This window comes from Nannobrachium achirus (genome assembly GCF_963921795.1).
Source record: "Nannobrachium achirus genome assembly, chromosome: 14".
Classification (NCBI taxonomy): Eukaryota; Metazoa; Chordata; class Actinopteri; order Myctophiformes; family Myctophidae; genus Nannobrachium; species Nannobrachium achirus.
Window position 1 is genome coordinate 30833311 of NC_137821.1, and position 13493 is coordinate 30846803.

The 13493-nt window shown below is 49.0% G+C and overlaps 1 protein-coding gene across 2 annotated transcripts in view; it reads left to right on the forward strand.

Moving 5' to 3' along the window:
* zbtb4 (zinc finger and BTB domain containing 4) overlaps positions 1 to 12323 on the forward strand; it is a 30034-nt gene extending 17711 nt beyond the window's left edge. For both annotated transcript variants that reach the window (XM_080742353.1, XM_080742354.1), the window contains one exon: positions 4676 to 12323. In XM_080742353.1, the coding sequence (XP_080598479.1) occupies positions 4692 to 10319 (5628 nt within the window). In that variant the 5' untranslated portion in view covers positions 4676 to 4691 and the 3' untranslated portion in view covers positions 10320 to 12323. The remainder of the gene's footprint in view (positions 1 to 4675) is intronic.
* Positions 12324 to 13493: the final 1170 nt, after the last annotated feature.

A 13493-nucleotide genomic window follows, 5' to 3' on the forward strand; every position in this document is an offset into this window, starting at 1 on the left:
TGGCAGCTGCTAGGCAGCTGCATACCCCTGCCATACCCAATTGACGCCCCTGGCTGAAAAGCTTACCCCAGTAATGTCACAGAGTTACACTCTTTGGATGTGAAAGCAACAACACTTACTTCCTGGTTTTTAGCCACCTACCCTCAGTGGTGGTGATGTTGTCTGTACAGCTAAATAGGGATCTTGACTTTCAGAACATATGAATCAGGTTGATGTGATGGCGTACATACAGTAGAATGCAACGGCCTGCCACGTCACTGCTTACTTGCGAAATACAGTGTATGGCTGAATTAGGCCTGAGATGGGAGTATCCTCTGTCAATATGGGTTCTATCATACATATTGTTATTTCTGTAGACTACGATAATCATCAGTACAGTGCTGAAATGCTCATCAATGATGTCTCCCTTTAAGTTAGATAAATGTTTTGTGCCGCGTTGAGAGCTTGTAGATCTGCTATTTTCACTACTTCCTATTTTCTTTTTTTTCTTTTCAAATTTATGTATTGATTTTTAGATTGTTTAGTATAATAATTATTAGTGTGGTTGCTTCTGCAGGGCAACCAGACTTGTCTGACTATATTCCATCTTAAACCTTTCCCAAATATGGAGATGGGTGACATCATAGATGTCTGACATCATAGACCACATGAGACTGACAAAGTATGTACATATATAGGCTTTCCAAGATATGGGCTGAGTATTGATGACATCAGGGATGTCCATATATGGGCATAAAAGGGACAAGGTCTGATCCTCCATGTATGGCCATTCATTTATTAGTGAATTAATTTCCCCCATTGACTTGAATGGGGAAAATTCAAATAGTAAGACGAAATTCATTTGTGAAATTCATGTTACGGCAACCACACTTGCAATTTCCAATTCCATCTTTCTAGTTGAATTTATTTTTCATTCATGAAAATGTTTGCTTTTTTGGAATGTTTTTGAAAATGTTTTGAAATAATAATAATTAAAACCCAAATGTAGGAAACCAAAAATTAAAGGACCCATAAAAATGTGCCCGCGAACCACAAATGGGTCCCAAAACAGTGTTTGGGAACTAGTGCAGGGGTTTTCAAAGTGGGTGACGACTAACGAGGCACCCTGAGGTGCCATGATGGCAGTCCACGGGTGCAGCGAGATAATTTGATAATATTTGGAATTTATTTGGACACTTAAAAAATACATTTAGTATCATTTTAAACATGAAGTACAAAGTTATTTTCATTCAGTTCTAACCAAAATGGCTATTATCTCAACGTTTTCCTCGCAACACTAAAATATGCCATAAATATAAGGTGCTGGGAGTGAAAATTATGAATATAATGTAGGGTGCCTCGGATAAAAAATAAATTATAGGGGTGCCCTGAGCCCAAAAAGTTTAGGAACCTCTGCTCTACAGGGTCACAGACTCGTCCTTCTTTTTAAGTAGTTACTATTAGAGGTTGTGCAGGATGTTAAACAGTTAAAGGGATCACGCCTGATGGTTTGTTGGTCAGTCATTTCAAATAGGTAGCATAATATGCTAATATACAAATGAATTAGTAATAATAACATAATTACACACAATCAAGCAATTAAAAACTATATTTAGACCTATTTAACAGTTATCAGATCTCAACAATATCATGGAGAGTGACGTCTTCCAAGGCACGTCCTTCTGTAGTTCTATCTTTCTTAACAGTCATTACATGTTGAAAGATATCATAACCTATTACACTTTCACCTGTGTACCACAGAAGAAACACATGTTCTGCTCATTAGCCTATACTTGTGTGGGACACTGCTGCACTTAAAAGTAAGCCACTTCATTTGGTATAACACTTTTTTCCCCCTTTCCTTTTTTTCTCCCAATTTTGTGAGGCTAGTTAGTAATTTGTCCCACACTAGCTGAGCACCTGTTCTTGCTGTACTGTTTTGCAGTGATTCAAGCTTAAAGATGTACTTCCCCCCAAAATTGACTTTTTTGTTTGGTTTATGTATTTTTTAAGCGTACCCATGTAAATCCTGGTAGTTTCTTTGCTCTGCATATCTCCAAAGTGTTAATATAGAGTTTTACAACTACAATCTGTTTTTCAGACTAGCACTCGCTGGAAACAGGTCAGTCGAGCTAACATGTTTGTTTGCGCAGAACATCCTGTCCCTTACAGGCGTGGGGACAGGGTTTTGTTTTGAAGTTGCTTTAGGGTCCTTGCCAGTTGCCACTTGAAGGCTTGGAAGTTATTTGTGTGTCTGCGTGTGATAGGGAAGGCTGTTTTGGGGCATGTGGTTGTATATGCATGCATACTTGTACATTACATGCAAACACATCCACACACCTGTGCCATTGCGAGATAATTGCAGATTGATAATCATGCTTTTCACGCGTGTCCTTTACATGTTTGCCTGTATGCACTATAGCGTGTATGTACACCGCTAAAGCACATTTACGGCAGCTTGTCACGGTCAGCCAGTCTGTTGTGCAGGCTCTGCTAACGTTGAGGCTGTGTGCGTCACAGGCAGATGAGGAGAAAGTGCGAGGGGGCGTCATACGCATTTTCCTGTCCCCGACACAAATGGCAGATGAAATTGTGACATTTTTAGCCCTTGCGCCGTCTCACAAAGCGTCCGCCGACTGCCGCTTGACATAAGGGATTTCCTGCACAGTGTCTACTGCTCAGTAAATGTGACAGCAACAGCAAAGGCCTACTTCAGTATGCACATACAAAACAGGTGGCCACACAGTGGAGTAAAATAGTTTGTTGCCGGTATTTAATCCAGGACACAAACCTTAATTCAGTATGTTAGTACTAGTATATCTTTCTTTTCCTTCTCTCCTCTCCCCTGGCCCCCCCCACACACATGTAAACACACGTAGAAAATCCCTATATAAATTCCAGATATTATTATTATTGTCATTATATATGTGTATATATACACAGTTGTTTTCAAATCGTCTGACTGTGGTAAATTGACAGTAGTTCATTCCACCTGTCCCTATGGTGCGTTGCATTCAGATTCACTTTATTTTGCATGACATTTACAACTGGGCTTATCCATGTAAAACGAGTTTGTTAATGTTTGTGCCTTGCCCATGGGTATGTATGTATGGGTTTATGCCTCGTGTTGGATATGTGGATTTGTGTTTGGGCGCAAGCGTGTGCGTACGTGCGTGCGTGTGTACGTACGTACGTACGTACGTACGTACGTACGTGCTTGCGTGCATGTGTGCGTGTGCGCAGGCGCTTGTGCGCACGCACGCACACACACACACACACACACACACACACACACACTGTTGTGTGTGCCGTGCGTGCGTGCGTGTGTGTGTGTTTGCCTGGGCTCCTGTCTGTCTGACTGTTCCTGTTTCAGCCCCCTCCTTTCTATCACTCTTTGGCTTACCCACACTGTCTTTCTCTTTCCCCTCTTCTCTCTCTCCTTTAGCCTCTCTCTCTCTCTCTCTCTATCATGCTCACATGCGTGTGCAGACACACATGCACACACTCTCATTTTCCCTCTTTCTCCCTCTCTCCCTCTTTCTCTCTCCCTCTCTCTCTCTCTCTCCCTCTGTCTCGCTCTCGCTCTCCCTCCTCTTCCCTCTGCAATAACAGTGCTGACCTAGTTTCTGCCTGTTCAGGGCTGCCTGTGGAATTTTACAGCGGCCTGCCTTCCTGGCTTGCTCGCCGCTTTAAAAACGCAGGCAGAAAAGCATGACTGAGGGTTTTTCTCCTCGTCGCATCATTGTGGCAATATGCTGTCTCCATCCCCATGTCCAATCTGCAGACCCCGCCACCTGATCCCGTTGTAAATGAGTTATAACAAACACTTGCATATTGCGGGCGAAACTGGAGCTGGCATTTGCATGAATAAATTTGGGTCCGTCTATCCACCACCATGGCGGCGGAATTAGAATAGAAATGGGAAGAGCCCATCCACAGTCGCTCATCCTCTCTCTCTCTCTCTCTCTCTCTCTCTCTCTCTCTCTCTCTCTCTCTCTCTCTCTCTCTCTCTCTTTCTCCCGAGCTTAGCTGCGATTTCACCGGATGCAAAGTGCAGCAAAACACCCCTTCTCCACACGCACTCACAAATGCCCCCCCCCCTTCTCTCCCTCCCTCGCCTTCACAAATAAATGGTTAGAGTCATGCCCGGCAGATACTAGCCACTGCCAGGAATGGCTAACAAGGCTCTGATCAGAACCACCCCCTTTCCTTTAGTCTTCTAAAAGCCAGAGAGAGAAGGAGAAGGAAGGACTATTTCTATGTGCAGCAGGGCCATGGATGCAAGTCAACACTCTATTCTGAGGGAACCTTGATTAAATCTGAACGCCTTCCAATTAGGCTGTTGTGTCACAGCCGAGAGAGAGATGGATCTCTGGAATGCCTTTCTGAAGGCTTGGCCGTGGCACGCTGAAATCTAAACCAGCACTGCCGCAGATTCATTCCTTACCCCTAGCCTCTCCCTCCTCTCCCTTGTCATTCCTGCCTGAGCTTTTGGAGCTCAGCACTGCTGGGGCATTTTGGTTTCATTGCCGTCCGTGAAAAAGTGTGCCGTCAGCATCATGGCTGTTACTGTGCAAGCTCTCGGTATTGCCGTCAGTTCTTTGCTTCGTATTGCATGTGTGCATTTATGCTAGTTTTGTGGTTGTGTTGCGTTTACTGTGAAACGCTAATCCGCTGCTCCTGCTGTGTCTTTCAGATTTTGCTGGCTGGTCATGGTGTCCGGTGAGAAAGTGTGGGACCCCCTCCATGCGGGCTTCCTTCCATCACGTCTGAGCGAGCAGCACCGCGCCACCAGGCTCACGCACATTGGAACCGAGGACACTGACGTGCACCAGAGACTCTCATCGACCCCGCCACCGCCGCCGCAGACTGTGGTGGTTCCAGACATTCACCCAGCGCAGGCCTCCTCCTGCGGCCTACTGGGACTGTCCCACCTGCTCGACAGTTTTGACACTACCCGCTGCAGCCCCAGTGGGACTGGACGACTGTACAAGCCCAGCTGTGGACTTGGAGTAGGCGCTCGGCCTGTTTCAGAGGAGGGGGGAGGGGAGGCTGAGCAGCGGGACATGAAGGGTAAAAGCAGGCAGGGAGGCCGGGCAGAGGCTCTGCTGGATGACCGGCTGGAGGACATGGCCGACGGGCCCAAGAACGCCAAAATCACCCTCAGCTTCCCACTCAGTGCTGCCCCGCTTCCTGCCACTCTCACTTCCCCAAACCACTGTCGCACGTCCTCCACCTCTTGTCCGTCTCCGCACCGGCGGCGGCCTTCCTCGTCTGGCTCTAAGGGTTCCGATGAGGGGTCGCTGTGGAAACTGGATGCCACCATGGACGTAAAGCACAGACCCTTTAAGCCCCCCAGGCACGACAGCTCTCCGTCCTCCTCACCCTCCTCCTCCTCTTCTCCCATGACTGTTAACACGCTCGCCAGGAGGGATATCAAATCCCCGCCTCCTCTGAAATGTTCCCCCAAAGTCAGTCCAGAGAATCAGTTCAACAGGTTAGTCTCCAGGTCCTCCAATGGGCCAACCGGAGGCTGTTATACAGGCGACGGGTGGGACGAGAGGCACAGGGCGGCTAATGGCACAGTGTCGCCCTCTCAAACTGCCCAGATTCTTTTCAATCTGGGCAACGCAGCCTATCCGGGCCAGAGGAGTGGGGACGCGGAAAGAAAGGACAAAATGACAGGGGGGCCAGGCGTGAAGGTGGGAAGCCCCCACAGGCCGAAACTTCACCCGCCTACCCTCCATCTCCCACCTCCACAGCCGCCTCCCCCTCCTCCCCCCTCTGACGCTCTCACCGACCCCCCCCACTCGTCCTCCTTCCCCCCCGGCAGTGACGGTGTGAAAGCAGAGCTGATCTGTGGGGTGTGCCACCGGCTCTTCAGCTCGGCCTCCTCGCTGACAGTCCACATGCGGCTGCACCGTGGCAGCCGGGCCCTCAGCTGCCGCTATTGTGGCAAAGCGTTCATCCACAGCAAGAGACTGCAGTCCCACGAGGCCGCCTGCGGGGCCCCGGCCCTGGCGTCAAGCAGCCTGGGCCCTCCTTCGCTCACTGTCCAGCCCAAGGAAGAGCCGCTGGAAGAGGGCGAGGTGAGGGTGGAGGGGGGAGTCATTGTGGGAGCAGGGGGAGTGATAGACAGCAAGGCGAGGCCGGGGAAGAAGGCGCGGAGCATTCTGGCACGAATCCAAGGTGATGATGCAGCAGCCGCTGAGCTGCTGGGGGGAGATGAGAACCATTTTGTGAAGGTGGTAGACGGCAATGTCATCTATTTCTGCTCTGTGTGCGAGCGGTCATATATGACATTATCCAGCCTGAAGCGGCACTCCAACGTGCACTCATGGCGCCGCAAGTACCCCTGCCACTTCTGCGACAAGGTCTTCGCCCTGGCCGAGTACCGCACCAAGCATGAAGTGTGGCACACAGGGGAACGCCGATACCAGTGTATCTTCTGCTGGGACGCCTTTGCTACCTACTACAACCTCAAAACCCACCAGAAGACCATTCATGGCATCAACCCTGGGCTCATCTCCAGTGAGAAGACTGCCAATGGTGGCTACAAGCAGAAAGTTAATGCCCTGAAGCTCTACCGCCTTCTCCCCATGCGTTCCCAGAAGAGACCCTATAAGACCTACAGTGATGGCCTGCCAAATGGCCTACTTCTACCCCCCCCTGACCCCACTGACTCCATCCCCCTGTCTCTGGGCCTGGACTGCGGCCTGGGTACCGGAGACCTCCAGAGCCTCATTAGTGGGGCCCTCCCTCAGAGTATGAAGCCCGACCCAGATGCCTTCCTCGATGGCTTCCCTGTTTCTCTGGACGTAGAACACAGGGACCTGTCCACGCTAGCCCCCCTCCCCCAAACAGACACGCCCGAGGTTAGAAAACACGAGAGAGATGCCCCTGAGTTAGAGCAGGTGAGAAGAGAAGGCAGCTTCAAAATGTCCAGTAGCAGCAAAACCAAATCTCCCAAAAGCAGTAGGGTCACAGAAGCGGGCGTGTCTTCTGTGATAACGTATGGCCACACAAAACCCTCCGTCATTGTCCATGGAAAAGCATTGTCATCCTCAGTCATCGTCCATAGCAACCAAGTGGCCTCTGGTAGTGATAAAAGCTCAGTGAACAGCCCCTCCCCCGAAACCAGTGACAGTCAGACATCTCACAGCTCCACTCCAAGGTTAAACAGAAAACAAAGGGAGAGCACAGAGAGCCATAGAAAGAGGTCCAGAGACAGTTCAGACACCACAGAGGAGGGTCAGAGAGGCAGACAGGATGCAGAAACAGGCAGATCCCATCACAAATTGCGCAGGTCCCACAGCAAGAGTGACATGTCCACTGCCAAGCAGTTGTCAGCATCAGGAGGGTCACAGGTCAAAGGGACAGGGCCGTTGTGTCAGATTACGGTGCGTATTGGCGAGGAGGCCATGGTCAAGCGCAGCATTTCTGAGACGGACCTCAGAAGGGACAAGAGCCATTCCCCTCCGAAGGGCAAGCGGAGCGAAGTCACCTCTCCACCAGATGCCAAGGAACCGCGCCACACTCATTCTCACCACCATCACCACAAGCACCGTGCCCACCGCTCTGCCAGCCTGGGTGCCGAGAAAGAACAGGAAGGAGGAGGAGGTTCTGGGGGTGAGGTCAGGAAAAAGACTTCCAAATGCCCTGACAAAGTAAGCGAAGTGAGGGAATACTACTTCCGCCAGGAGGTGCGTCAGCAGGGGGAGAGTGACCATGATGCAGAGGACTTGTGGCTGCCTTACTACGCCTACAAACCCAAGAGGAAAGCCCAAGCACATTTCCAGAGGGCCAAGAACTGGCAGCGGAAGCTGCAGTACAAGCGCTCCCTCCGGCTGATGAGGCGGGCAGAGAGACTCATGAACCATGTCAGTAAGGAAACAGAGAAAAGGCAAGGTGAGGAAGAGGATGGTAAAGGGGATGAGGTGGGTGGGGAAGAGGTTGAGGGCGAAAAGGAAGAGGTAGAGGAGGCTGAGGACAAAACAAAACTTCAAGTGGAAAAAGAGGACAGAAAAAGTACAGATTATGTCACTGTCCCTTCCAGAGCAACAAGCAAAGATGCCTGTGAGGCAAGCACTGAGGCAGCTCATTCCAAGGCTTCCACCCCTCCTCTGTGCTCTCCAAAGCCTCCTCCATCTACCTCAGCCACTCCTGGGGGAATAAAGCGCAGACCCTGGACTAGCGGGAATGCAGCAGAGTGTGGCACGTGTGGACGCTGGTTCTCCAGCCCAAGAAAACGAGACAAACACGAACTGAGCCACCTGCTCGAGTTTGTCTGCCTCTTCTGCCGAGCCACTTTCCCCTCCAGAGAAAAGCTGGAGGATCATCAGAGAGCCCAGCATCCCAAGCCCCCCGAGGCCGTCTCCTTACCCCCCAAAATGGCACTTAATGAACCAGGTGATGGGTTTGGGGCTGGCGCTGGGGGGGCAGAAACATCAAGGGAGGATGAGGAGAGGGCAGGAAGGGTAGCGAGGGCCACCTCCAGTCCAAGTCGCCTTAGCAGGAGAGCGTTAGCCAGGCACACCTGTCCACAGTGTCACAAGGTGTGCAAGACATCCTCAGCACTCACACGACACACTCGACGTCACGAATTAAGCAGTTCCCCAGAAAGAGAGAGGGAGGAGGTTGAATCACAGCCAAAATATGCAGAGTCAGTGGTCGACAGTGTTAGCAAAGACCCAGATATCGAAAAAGACCAGGCTCCCACCGCTGCTCAGTCCGTTTCAGTTATCAGCTTTTCAACAACAGAGCCACCCTGTGGTGATGACCGTTTAGAAACCCAGCAGTGTGACAACCCTCCCATCCAGCTTAGAGAAGAATTTTGTGACAAGACTGAACAGCCAGAACTAAAAACAACAGGTCCTGAAAGAGAACCCAGCCCACAGATTATGGTAAAGCCTCTTTTAGACAGCCCAGTTAACCTCACACCCACCAAACCTGAGTTCACTCCTCCCGCACCCACCTCGACCTCCACTCTCCAGAGTGTGTTGGTCATGAGCGGCTCTGAATGTCTGGATTACCGGACCCACAGGAAGAAGAGCCTAGACAGCCAAATCCACAGAATACCCAGCCCTGCACATGTCATGGCACCTGTTATCACCTCCCCGAACATGCCCATGACCTCACAGACCAGAATAACCACTGCTGCTCCTGTTGTTTCCATGACAACTGTTCCCAGCACAGAGGTGGGAATCATGAAACGGGAAGGTGTCATTATGGATAGAGACAGGCAGGTAGGAAATGGCACATTCCTCCCTGTAGGTTATGAGGAACCGCCTTTTGTTCAAGATCTTAGAGTCCCCAGCTCCCTGCCCAGGAGCCCCTCTCCCACCGAAGCACAAGACCTCACTATGTCCTCTATACTAGCCAGAGAGAAAGAGATGCAGATGCAGAGGCAGAGAGAAAAAGAGAGGGAGATCGAGAGACAGAGAGAGAGGGAGAAAGAGCTAGAGAGAGAAAGAGAAAGGGAGAAGGTAGAAGCGGCCCAGCAAATGAGCAGTGCAGCCCACCCTAGACAGGAGGAGGTTACTCTCCTGGTCCCTAAAGAGGAGCCTCTGAGCCCTGTGCCGTCCCCCCAGCACATCACCTTTCAAACCACTATTATTAATGGACCCTCATCGCCCAGGCCCCCTCCCAAATCACCCTGCCAGTGCCCCACAGCCATGGACCTCTTAGCCCAAGTCAAACGCCGGCAGCAGGCCCACCACCGGTTACAGGCCTCAGATAGGCTCTCACTGCCCACTGGTGCAGCTGGCACCGGCGACCGCCCCTCTGCCCATGCCCTCCTGCTCCCCCGGGCCCCACGGCCACCTGAGCCTGAGCACCACGACACAGGCTCTTCCACAGACTCCAACCAGGGGGAGGCCAACTCAACAGGCTACCCCATGCAGGACTTTCCCCTGCCCCTCATCGTACCAGGCGGATACCGCTCTGGAAAGAAGCAGGACGACAACCTGCTCATGTCGTCCTATCCCGTGGGAGCTCTTCCCTTTGGGCCACTGGGGAAGGTAATGGTCCCAGGTGGCGGTGACCTGGCCAAGCTGCCCTTCTACCCCGACCCCTACCAGCTGCTTTACCATCCCCAGCTGCTGGCCTACCCTTATAACCTGGCCGCTCTCCCCGTGGCTCTGAACATGATGGCGCCCGGTGGGGACAAGGTGGAGCAGCTGCCCTTCCTGCCTGCTATCTTCAACTACGCAGCCGCAGCGGCTGCCGCAGGTCCCTACATGGGCACAGTGTCTCATCCCTTTGTGGCCAATCCTAACCTCTATAGCAGCAGCAGTAGCAGTGGCAAGAAACAGCGGGACGGCAACGGCAGTAAACCTTAGGATGCAGACGCACCGTAAATGAGGAATATACTGTATGTCAAAGAGGACCTGGAGTGTGGTGGATTAGGGGTTTCTGCGCGTGTTGGCTTGGCGTGTACACTCGCACAGTCTCCCCCTGCCTCTCTTTTGTTCAGTAGAGATCAGAGCTACGCATGAAATCAGGAGAGAGGGTGAAAGGAGGAGAAAGAGCGAAGGAAAAAAGGGGAGGAGACACAAACATTACAGTGACGTATCATTACCTCCCCTCTCTTTCCTCCTGTTCACCTTTCTCTGTGTTTCTCCTGTCTTTCTGTGGTGTTGTAGTTCTAGAGCTTGATTAACCTCCCTCTCGGACTCTTTATGATATTATCTATAATATAAGAATAAGAACTGCTAACAGGGTGTGTGTTCTGTGAAAAAGAAAATAGTTCTGCTTCCCTTTATAGTGGCTGCATAATGAGGATAAAAGCTCTTCTGGGAAGGCTTTTGTAGGCAAGGAAAAGGGATGAGACAGATTTCTCAACACACTTGGAGGCAGAGCATTAAACAACGCATTGTGCACATGTGACTTTTTTGACTGTGTGTGTGTATGACAGAGAGAGAGAGAGAGAGATAGAGAGAGAAAGTGAGTGAATGAGTCAAAATACTGGTGTATTCCGTGTTGAAGTTGTCTGTGAAAGCTGTATGTGAGTACATACATGCACAGTATATAGGAATTTGTGCATGCAGAATGGGCTTACACAGTTATTTGTGTTGCTGTGTGTATGTGTATGCTTATCCTCATGTGCGTTGCGGGAGTACGTGCATGAATGGCTGGAGTACGCCATCCAAGCGCTGATCATTCCATAATGGTTCTGAGGCGTGCACAGCATTCCTACGCTAGTTGGACTAGCTACGGTCAGTGCATTGAAGTGCATTTATAAGTGATTCCTCTATATCCCCAAAATAGATACAAATCGGAACTGAATGATAGCGACGATAAGTGTTTTGGCTGGATTTGAATCCATGACAACAACAGGTCCTCTGAGCTTTTAATGTCTCGCCTAATCCAAGACCTTGTGGCCAGATGACATTCTGTAGGATTTGCCTAGCATTCACCTTAGTTTTTACCTTATCTGCACAATAGGAAAAAATAGCACTTGGTTACTTAAAGGGGATAATATCAACACTCGTAGCTGCTCCAGACATGTAGCTGGCCACTGGGCAAGAATCGTAGGCTAATAGACCATTGCACTTCCAGGTTTCATCTCATTTTCCTTCAGAGAGAAAAAAAAGAGAGAAATAATTTTAAAAAAATCATTCAACCTCCATCTTCAGTGGCCTTTTCCTCTTCCAAAGGCACACTCTGTTTCCTTGGCCAGGAAGAAAGCGAGAGTAAGGAAGGAAAGAGAGAAAATGGATTCAGGGTATTGAGTTATTTCTGGGTAGGGAAAGAAAATGGATCAGGCACAGAAAGGTCAGGGGTCGGAGTCAGAACCTCCTACTGAACAAACTTTTCCGGACAAAAAAAAGTCTGTCCTGGCCCTCTCACAGAGGGGCCGTTGGAAAGAGTCTGGACCATTTTGTTCTTTTCTGCTTTTTGTAGAAGAAGAGAGGAATGGTGTAATTTGCTAGGATAGGGCTGGAAGAAACAGCCAAGTGGTGGTCAGAACTCCCCGAATGCCCCCTGGGCCTTTTATTTTGTTACTTGTAATGTTATCTCCGTTATTTTGTTTTGTTTTGTTACACTATGTTGTTTGTTCATGTTGTTTAGCCCCCTTTTACTGGTTGGAAGTGGCTTTGGTGTGGGAAAGAAGAGAGGAGCGGGGGTTAATCTACACACAGACACTACTACACATATGAATGTAAATTTAGTCATGAGGTTAATGAAGTACAACTGCATTAAATGTAGATTGGTTTCAGTTCCTTTGTTATTTGAAACAAATAACCTGTTTAAGAACCGTTATAATGTCTGGTATGCATATATTCAGTAGTCCTAGGAACATGTCAATAAACTTGGGTTCTGTATCCACAAAGCATGAGCAACACTTGCTTCCTAACAGTTTATATCCTCAGAAAGTCTGACACATGCACAGCTTGTGTGTCTTCTTACCTTCTACGCCTTTTGGCCTCTCAATCTTCCAGATCTGTTAAGTTGTTTTTTCTGTTTCTTTCATTATTGTTCAGAATTTTCAGTCTCAAACCGAAATTAGTTGCATCATATGATTGTCACAAACACTACAGTATATAAGAGCTGTGTTTAAGTTATCTCCTCACTACAAGACATACAGTACTAACACACTGCACCAACTCCTAATTACAGTATGTACACCTGTGTGTGTGTGTGTGTGTGTGTGTGTGTGTGTGTGTGTGTGTGTGTGTGTGTGTGTGTGTGTGTGTGTGTGTGTGTGTGTGTGTGTGTGTGTGTGTGTGTGTGTGTGTGTGTGTGTGTGTGTGTGTGTGTGTGTGTGTGTGTGTGTGTGTGTGCGTGCGTGTGCGTGTGCGTGTGATAGCACTTGGGCGCTGTTTAGTTTTAGACAGTCGTGTGAAACTGTAGGGGCTCATGAGCCTCCTCGTGTGTATGGTTAGAATACTTTTGTGTGTGTGCCCGTGTGTATGTATTTGTATTTGTGAATGAGTGTCTGCATGTGTGATAATACGAAAACCAAAATAAATCTGCCTAAGCAACATAACCCGTGGGAATATATGGGCCGGTTTTAACAGTGTAAACCTCTCCAGCCAAGCCTTGCTGTCTCCAAACACTATCGGAAGCCATTCCCGTAGATTAACATTTGTGTTTTTGGACCATTTCTTATGCCATAGTTTGCCGTCATGGTTATCATACAGACCAACAGCATGCAAATCGACGTATTGTAGTGACTGGACTGGAATCTGGTGGTTATATACAAACATTTACTGTATGTTTAGTTTAAATGAATGTGCCTCTGCTTTGATATTTAAACGATAATTATCTATAGTCAGATGTGGATCTGCCAGATTTCAACTGCTAAGGTGCCTTGTTATGGCATAAGAAATTTGATTTGGTAAAAAGGAGTGATTTCTTGAAAAATGTCATGATCTGGAGATAAATCTTGTGGCTTAGTTTGCTATGAAGCTGGTCATAGATGTAGGGGTGTGGCTAAACTGTTTGGTATTGTGTACATGTTTAGGATAATACTGTGCCATATAGAGCCCACGAAAATATGTTAATGTTAT